The sequence below is a fragment of the Danio rerio genome, chromosome 13, assembly GCF_049306965.1.
Source record: "Danio rerio strain Tuebingen ecotype United States chromosome 13, GRCz12tu, whole genome shotgun sequence".
Lineage (NCBI taxonomy): Eukaryota > Metazoa > Chordata > Actinopteri > Cypriniformes > Danionidae > Danio > Danio rerio.
In genome coordinates, this window is record NC_133188.1 from 56,315,001 (window position 1) to 56,325,108 (window position 10,108).

Here is a 10,108-nt window from a genome sequence, read left to right on the forward strand (position 1 = left end):
TACAGGAGCCAATCAGCGATCGCTGAAATATGAATAAACCCCGCCTACTAGTACAGGAGCCAATCAGCAATCGCTATATGGTGAATAAAGCCCCGCCTACTAGTACAGGAGCCAATCAACGATCGCTATATGGTGAATAAAGCCCCGCCTTCTAGTACAGGAGCCAATCAGCAATCGTTATATAGTGAATAAAGCCCGCCTACTAGTACAGGAGCCAATCAACGATCGCTATATGGTGAATAAAGCCCCGCCTTCTAGTACAGGAGCCAATCAGCGATCGCTGAAATATGAATAAACCCCGCCTACTAGTACAGGAGCCAATCAGCGATCGCTATATGGTGAATAAAGCCCCGCCTACTAGTACAGGAGCCAATCAACGATCGCTATATGGTGAATAAAGCCCCGCCTACTAGTACAGGAGCCAATCAGCAATCGTTATATGGTGAATAAAGCCCCGCCTACTAGTACAGGAGCCAATCAGCAATCGTTATATGGTGAATAAAGCCCCGCCCACTAGTACAGGAGCCAATCAGCAATCGTTATATGGTGAATAAAGCCCCGCCCACTAGTACAGGAGCCAATCAGCAATCGTTATATGGTGAATAAAGCCCCGCCCACTAGTACAGGAGCCAATCAGCAATCGTTATATGGTAAATAAAGCCCCGCCTACTAGTACAGGAGCCAATCAGCAATCGTTATATGGTGAATAAAGCCCGCCTACTAGTACAGGAGCCAATCAGCGATCACTATATGGTGAATACAGCCCCGCCTACTAGTACAGGAGCCAATCACGCTATGGAATGACAATTCTCCGGGGGAGGGGCTCGACCAGACATGAGTTTCTGCAGATTTTGAGTGATACGAATATTAAAAACTGAAACTAAAGAGACAGTCGCTGTTTAATTTTTAGGTTATTCCTCATATGGAATGTAACGGTAGGCTTGGCTAGTAGTTTTGGAGAATTTGATGTTTCCCTCTTCAGACAGAATGCCGAGCATACTGCCCGAGAGCCGCTTCAAAGATGGCCGCCGAGTGAAATGACTTGCCCTAAAGGGACTTTGGTTATACTCACGGCAGGAATTATTCGGTAGTTTGGTCTTTTATTTCACTAATTAGGCGACCATCAAACGTCATCAGGGAAACAGGCTGAACTTCAGCTCAGTACAAGAACATCAGTGTTCCTTCGGGACGACACTATATACATATACTGTACTGCTGAGTGCAGAAGTGTACAGTGTGCCATTTGGGACGCAGCTACTGATTTCTGCACCATCACGTCCAGCAGAGAGTGTGTGTGTGTGTGTGTGTGTCCGGCACGCGCGCACACTGAGTCCGGCTGAGCAGAACAGCTGCAGCTCATAAGGAATGTAAGGGGCCTCATCCACACACACACACACACACACACACACACACACACACACACACACACACACACACACACACAGCGCTGGAGAAACACCATATAAGGCCAGCGGAGGCCGGTTTTATCAATGAGTCACAGAAGCAGGTCAGAGTTCATCTGAAGCACAGGTGCAGCACACACACACACACACACACACACACACACACACACACACACACACACACACACACACACACACACACACACACACACACACACACAGACACCCACCCACACACACAGAGACACACAGACACACACACACACACACACACAGACAGACAGACACACACACACACACACACACACACACACACACACACACAGTATTGTAAAACTGTACAGGTGTGAATTATTTCTCCTTGTTTCAGGAGTTCACACTCAGATCTCGCTTGATGCTCATTGCAGGTTTGGCATGCTGTCCTGCTCATGTAGCATGTAGGAGGGTCTGAGATCAGGTAGTTCCCGAGAGCTCCACACGGTTAAGGAGGAAAGGGGGAGATGGGGGGATTCTTCAATCTATGAGATGACGGAGTGATGCTAGCCGGACTATTCACACTGAGTTTGGAATGATCTGATTGGCTCAGTAATGATTACAGATGAGAGAGCAGCTAAGATCAGTCATATCATGAGCATCACGGTGTCTCAGTGGTCAGCACTGTCACCTAACAGCAAGAAGGTCGCTGGTTTGAGTCTCGGCTGGGTCCGTTGGTGTTTTTGTGTGGAGTTTGCATGTTCTCCCCGTGTTGGTGTGGGTTTCCTCCGGGTGCTCCGGTTTCCCCCACAGTCCAAACACATGCGCTATAGGGGAACTGATCAACTACACTGGCCGTAGTGTACGAGTGTGTGTGTGTGTGTGTGTGTGTGTGTTGTGTGTGTGTGTGTGTGTATTCCTGTGGTGGTTGTTCAGTGTCATGATCCTGCAGGATTCAGTGTAATATGAGGATCTGCTGTTCATCATTATCAATATTCAGTTATTGATTGAATGTCGTTGATTAATAAGCGCATTATTCACTCCGGCACTCACACACTTGTAGCGGCCTGTACTGTTGATGTTTGGTAAAGAGAGAGCTTTCCAACATCTGCAGACTCAGACTGAAGCTGATCAATAAGAGTGAAGACACCAGACCATGCAGCAGCAGATCATCAAGCAGGAGAAACACACACTGATCAGCAGCGCACACACACACACACACACACACACACACACACACACACACACACACACACACACACACACACACACACACAAACACAAACACAAACACACACACAGCCAATCTGACTCAGTGAATCAGTTCAGGAGTCATTTACTGATGATTCATGTGAGACCAGATGAAGACAACAAACTGCACACTGAGGGTCACGATGAGGTCAGCACTAATAATCCCTATGTGCAGTGGACACACACACACACACACACACACACACACACACACACAGCAGTATAGTCTCTAAAGATAGCTCAAGTAACTCAAGTAACTCCAGCAGAGCTCAGAGCTGAGGAGAATCAGATCTGCAGCGCTCAGTAGCAAATCAACTGAATACAACAGACAAAACCTGTGTGCATGTGTGTGTGTGTGTGTGTGTGTGTGTGTGTGTGTGTGTGTGTGTTTAAATATGTGTGTGTATGTATGTATGCATGCATGCATGCCTCTGTGTGTATGTGTGTGTGTGTATTTATGCATGCACGCATGTGTGTGTTTATGCATGTATGTCTGTCTGTATGTGTGTGTGCGTTTGTTAATGCATGCATGTGTTTGTGTGTATGTGTGTATGTGTTTATGCACCTGCATGACTGCACATGCATCTGTAAATGTGTGCATGTACATGTAAGTGTGTGAGAACATGCATATCTGTATGTGTGTGTGAGTGTGTATAAGCATGAGTGTGTGTGTGAGAGAGTATATGTGTATGTGTGAGTATGTGTGTGTGCATGCATGTGTGTAAGTGAGTGCATGTTTATGTATGTGTACGCACATGTGTGTGTGTGTGTGTGTGCGCGTCTCACCTTCCCCTCCCCCAGACTCTCGCTCTCAGACACCTGATAGGTGAGCTCGGTCTCCTCGTATCCGCTGGCGCTCATGCGCTGGTCGCTGCAGTCGGAGCGGGGGGGCGAGTCTGGAGAGTTGAGGCAGGTCTGGATCAGAGCTTTGCCCGTCTCGCTGGTGATCATCGGCTGCAGCTTACGCGTGGCGAAGGTGTACACGTGACCCGTCTCACTGGCCACCAGCAGCAGCACCTGAGTGCCCGTCAGCGTGGACAGCTCGTACGCCTGCGCACACACACACACACACACAGATCAAACACAAAGACAAAGTGATGCACACACACACACACTGCAGCACTCTGAGCCGCTGTTGTTTCCTTGCTGTGGTCAAATCAGTGTGTTAAACAGGAAGATGCGACTCCTCCTCACAGATCCTGCTGCTCTGAGCTCTGGTCATGTCAGCGCTGGACTCCTCCATGAGAGCCGGTGGAGCTCCTCTCTTCCTCTGTCTGCAGTGGCAGGGTTCAACAATAAGGACTGGCCGATGGCCCGGGGCCAGCATGAGCGATGTTCGGGACAGCAGAGAGAACCGTTACGGGCTGATGAGGCAGTGCTGCCTTGACACAAAAGTTTGATTTGCCTGCGACTATTGTGCAAATACAGTCTTAAATCCAGACTCAGCTTGTGCTTTAGGTCTGTGAATGCCTCCTGTTCTGTCAAGTCGTGAACACCATTTTGCTTTTTGGTTGCTTTTATCTGATGGATGCTGTGAGCAGGTTATTATTCTCCACAACCTGGTAAAAAGCAGCGCAGTGAAGAGACGGCAACAGCAAATTATGGAAATGTCAGTCTCTAATGTTGTGGAAACAGATATTTACACGTGTACAACACCATGAAGAAAATATGACGTGATGTGTTGCATTGATTTCCGTCACTTTAACTCTGCAAGCTTTTGTTCAGTAATAAAACACCTGCACATCCTGCATTCTGCTCTATTCTACTGCTAGACATTTAACATCTTTTAAATATTTCAATTCTAGATTCACAGGCATTATTTCATTCATTCATTCATTTTCTTGTCAGCTTAGTCCCTTTGTTAATCCGGGGTCGCCACAGCGGAATGAACCGCCAACTTATCCAGCAAGTTTTTACGCAGCGCTTGCCCTTCCAGCCGCAACCCATCTCTGGGAAAACAGCCGTTATTTTCGACACATTATTTAATATTTGTGGCTAAGAAAAAGCTATTTTATTGATTAATTTTGGCGGGGCCAGTAAAGTGAGTGGTCCCCGCTCGAGCATCAGATACAGTTCAGATCACTGACACAGACACTGCAGCCACTCACACAACAGCTCATCCATCTTTAGTAATCTTATGTAAAGATGATATAACACACACACACACACACACACACACACACATAAATAAATATATATTTACATCTATATACAAATAAATCTACATGCGTTTTAAAAATCTGAATGTTAAAAAATAAAATTAAAAAAATAAAAATTACTAATACTTTCCTTCTTAGACTTTACACACCTGAAACTCGCCTACAGCACTTCACTGTTGCTCTTATAGTTGTGTAAGTTGCTTCCTTGTCCTCATTTGTAAGTCGCTTTGGATAAAAGCGTCTGCTAAATGACTAAATGTAAATGTAAAACGCAGCATAACCGTCTTGTAAAGAGGCTCCATTCTGAGTGTGCCTCACACAGGTGAGTGGGCTTGACAAACCACCTGTAGAAACACTTATCTTTCCCCCATCGACTCCCTCATCTTTCTGACACTTCCCCTAGTCACTTTCTTATAGTCACTACACATCATTCACTCATGCTTAGTCCCTTTATTCATCAGGGGTCGCCACAGCTGAATGAACCGCTAACTTATCCAGCTTACGTTTTACACAGCGGATCCCCTTACAGCCACAACCCAGTACTGGGAATCACCCATACACACACTCATACACTACAGCCAGTGTAGTTGATCAGTTCCCCTATAGCGCATGTGTTTGGACTGTGGGGGAAACCGGTGCACCCGGAGGAAACCCACACCAACACGGAGAGAACATGCAAACTCCACACAGAGCACTTGAACCAGTGACCTTCTAGCTGTGAGGTCACAGTGCTTACCACTGAGCCACCGTGACACCCCACTCCATATCCAATAACAATAATATCCCACTATTCATTATGAAGTGTCCCTCACACACACACACACACACACACACACACACACACACACACACACACACACGTGTGTATATATATATATATATATATATATATATTATGATGTGTGTGTGTGTGTGTGTGTGTAGTTTGTGTGCATATAATTACACACTTCAAAGAGATTCTCTCTTCAACATGTTTGTAATCATCTAAAAGGGATGACTGCAGTAATATCATGGTAAAACATGGTCAAAACTCTGAAATGCTTCATATTCACTCATTAATAAACTGCTGATCAGACCACGCACAGTTTTGCTGAACATGATGGTGTGTCCATGTGGAGATTAAATCTGAATGCCTGATGAGGCTCACGCTGATTGGCCGAACTCAATCTGACATTAGCATAGAGTGATGCAGTAGAGCTGGAGCTCACAACAAACCCTCCCTGAACACAAAGCAGCACACGCTACTGTGCAGATCAATATTGGATCATCTCTCAGAGGATATAGCTCATATATTACAGTGAATTTGAACAAAACAGATTTATTGAACTGAAATATTTATGCAAGTAATATTATTCTGTAGAAATAGAAAGATAATGCATTTAAATTCATGTCAAATATTCACAATTTCTCCTGATTTTTCCTCTTTAACGTTGTGTTTAATATTCCCACCTACTCTAACAGACTCATGTATGTGTGTGTGTGTGTGTGTGTGTGTGTGTGTGTGTGTGTGTGTGGTCATTTTTACACTGTTATCATGAGTTATTCTGTCAGCTGATCTCCAGACTTGTCTTCAGTTTTCTGACTGATCTACTGTAGACATGCACTAATATAACACTGTACAGCATCTCATAGACAATACTGATATAAGAGAGAGAGATCTGTGGGGGTGAAGACTCGCATAAGCTCAGCTCTGTCCACATCAGCTCATATCCTGACCCCAACACACTGTACATGACTATATATCAGCTCTTCTGCACATGAACGTGTGGAGTAATCAGCATTTGAAGAGGATCAGAACAGGTGGAGAAGCTCAGAGCCGTCCTGAGATGGCAACATTTGATGCACAGCTTCATTATCACACGCAGCTCTAAAGCAGCATCTAAACCCTTCACCGAGACCTGTGTGTGTGTGTGTGTGTGTGTGTGTGTGTGTGTGTGTGTGTGTGTGTGTGTGTGTGTGTGTGTGTGTGTGTGTGTGTGTCAGCTGTGGAGCCGTAAAACACTCCGTCACGTCTGCGTTTGCTCAGCTGTGCTCAGCCATCATCCTCCAGCAGGTGTGTGTGTGTGTGCGTGTGTGTGTGTGTGTGTAGCACAGGTTTCCTGCATTTCTCAGCGCTCTGGTGAGTAAAGCACCTTCAGTTCCTCAGTGTGTTAAAGCAACACTCCACTTTTATTGTGAATGTGCTAATTTTACAGCTCCTCTACAGTTAACCAGGTGAGTTTCACCATTTCTCAGTCATTCAGCTGATCTGCAGGAGCACTTTTAGCTTAGCTTAGCATAGATCATTGAGTTGGATTAGACCATTAGCATCTCACTCAAACATGAGCAGAGAGTGTTGATAACTCTCCTGTTTACAGCTGGACTCTTCTGTCGTTCTTCATCCTCTACTGAGACTGAGGGTAACATGAAGAGTTCTTATAGACTGATAGATATAGGAACTATACTCTCATTCTGGCGTAATGATCTGGGAACTTTACTGTCGTGTAACTGCTGCAGCAGTGTAGTGATATTATGCAGCACTGTTAGCTAGCCGGGGACTATTTTCAGGCACTGTTGTGTATTATCACTGCGCCAACCACAGTAATGCCACAACAGTAAAGTTCCCAGATCATTACGCCAGAATGAGAAAATAGTTCCTATATCTATCAGTCTATAAGAACTCTTCATGTTCCCTGAGTCTCAGTAGAGGATGAAGAACTACAGAAGAGTCCAGCTGTAAATAGAATTATTAACACTCTTTACTCATTTGTGAGTGAGATGCTAATGGTCTAATCCGATTCAGTGATTTATGCTAAGCTAAGCTAAAAGTGCTCCTGCAGACCCGGAGATCAGCTGATGGATTCAGAAATAAATAGGTAACTCACCTATTTATATTTATTTCCAATAATAGTGGAGTGTTTGTTAAACTCAGAGTGTGTGAAACTCCACCGGTGATGCTGGAGCTGATGCTGCATGAGTGTGTGTGTGTGTGTGTGTGTAATGGAGAATGTCAGTCGCTCGCTCTATTTAAAGCTCACAGTGGCGTCTGTTGTGTCTTCAGATCTCAAGCAGAGGACAGACACGCGACACCACAGAGGAGAGCTGACCTCAGATCAGCCTGCGGAGGACAATTCACACACACACTATAACACTACATACACATTTATGATCCTGCACCTCTGACTTTATATCCAACTGTCTGGGGTATTCACAGTTTTAATAATGAGGTGAAACTCAGAGCGGCGAGATCTAAACTCTCTCTGAAGAGGAATGTCTGAAACTGCATCATTAATCCTCAATTCAGCGTTTCTGATTTGACATCTGAACTGTGTAAAGTCAGAAATCCCAGAATAAAAAGCCAGAAGTGTACACTTATGAGAATCGTGAGAAATGAAATCACAAATGCAAGAACAAGACTAGAATGAATGAGCTCTTTAATTATTATTAAAAGTAGATCAGCCAAAATCCTGAATTTCCTCTTCACTTCAACTTTATTGAGTTTCATCTTCTGTTGGACTCAAAACACGACATCCTGAAGAATGCTGGATAAAAGCAGACACCGACATGCATATTCAAGCAGAAAATACTGCCTGTTACTCCAGCATTCTTCACAATATCTTCCTGTGTGTTTGGAACAAGTGAAAGATGAAGAAATCCTAGGAATGATTAGTGATGTTTGAGTGATTGTGCTTTTACTTTACTGGTGATGTGGACAGAGATGTGTAATTACTCTTATATGAACGTTCAGCCTGTAACAGATGCTTCTGTACACTGTTTATTGATCAGCAGGACTAGAACCTGCAATGCTTCAGTCAGACTACACTCTAAAAACATCCGGAAACGAGCAGTTTTCCCCATTTCTGATGCATGTTTTTATTTTTCTCTGTTTATTTCTGCTTCTGCATTGCATTATGAGATCTTGATCTTTCTTTCAGCAACTCTTACCCTTGTAAAGTGTGTGTTCTGCACATGTGTATAGTGTGTGTTGGTGTTGTAGCCTATATTACACTACAGAACGCTTGTAATAAACTGTTATTCTACACACTTATTCCTCTAGATATTATGTCTTATATTATTTAAAACTAATAAAATGTCAATAAAAGTCACTTTGTTAAACAGTAGAGTTGACTTTACACCATCAGAAGAGGACAGAGCAGAGATCAACACCCCATAATGCAGTAAATAAACAGATATTCTTCAGTGTCCATCACAATCCCTGAAACTTTCTGCTGGATCTGAGCATGATTTCTGAAAGGCATGATGAGTTTCTCACCTTCTTCATGATGCCGGTTTTCCTCTTGCTGAAGGTGGTGTATCTCCGCAGTTTGTTGTCTATAAACTCCATCTTTATCTTGACTCTCCCCCGGGTCTTCTTGCCCGGTTTTGCTCCGGCCACTCCTCCGGCCAGCACCCCGAACCCTGCGGCGGGTAAGCCGGCCTCCTGCGCCCCCAGCGCCGCTTCCATCTCTGCTCTCTCCCGCTTGACTCCGCCGCTCCTCCGGGTGTCCCCCAGCGGGCCCGACTGCTCCTCCTCATCACCCGAGTCTGAGTCCGCGTCAGAGCCGCTGCATCCGTGTAAGGGACTCTCTTTATCCGGGTCAAACCTCACGGGCATCCCGATCCCCAAACCGGACAACATCCCTCCAGCCTGAAGCGGCCCCTGCCCACCGCTGCTCCCCGGCCGGAAGCCTCCTCTGGCGGCTCCGCTCCCCCCGAGCATCCCCGCCGGTACGGAGCGGACCAGCCCCGGCCGGAGTCCCGCACCAAGCACCACCGCGCTCTTCCCCGCGCCGGTTCCGCTCAGAGCCGCTCCGGTCTGACTGGACAGCATCCTACGAGCCCGAGAGAACGATCCGTAAAAGAGAACGCCCGGCTCTGGCGCTCATACACCGCGGATAAACAATCAGAGTCTGCGGGAAAGTTTGAGAAGTGATGCCGAACCCGAGCGCAGGCAGCCGGCTTCACTCACGCTCTCACCCGCTTCACCCCTCTCTGGAGCTCCGCGCTTTCTCTAAAAGGAAAGTCCGACGAGCGCTTCCGCGATCACTCCGCCGCGTCATCTAGTGCGCGTCAGATCACCAGTGATCTTCATCCGCTGATGCTGCTGCTTCAATCACCTCCATCACCACAAGACTGACAGCTGTCAATCATTTCTGCTAGCGCGTTCCCGACGCTCTTTTAACGAGGCTCATCAAAAGCGCGCAGTGATCTACACACGCCCGATCTACTTTTCTCCATATAAAGAAATACGCTGTTTCCTTTTTTGGAGTTCTCGCTCCTTATATGGCGAGTAACGGTCAGGTTCAGTTATTGGCTGGTGCGGGGACGGCCCGGAGAGCGATT

General features: G+C 46.0%; 1 protein-coding gene across 1 annotated transcript in view; it reads right to left on the bottom strand.

Moving 5' to 3' along the window:
• srfb (serum response factor b) overlaps nt 1-9,735 on the bottom strand; it is a gene marked incomplete at its 3' end in the record, with an annotated part of 22,494 nt that extends 12,759 nt beyond the window's left edge. The window contains 2 exon segments of the mRNA NM_200631.1: nt 3,414-3,677; nt 9,039-9,735. Coding sequence (NP_956925.1) covers nt 3,414-3,677; nt 9,039-9,596 — 822 coding nt within the window. The 5' untranslated portion in view covers nt 9,597-9,735.
• Between the last annotated feature and the right edge of the window lie 373 nt (nt 9,736-10,108).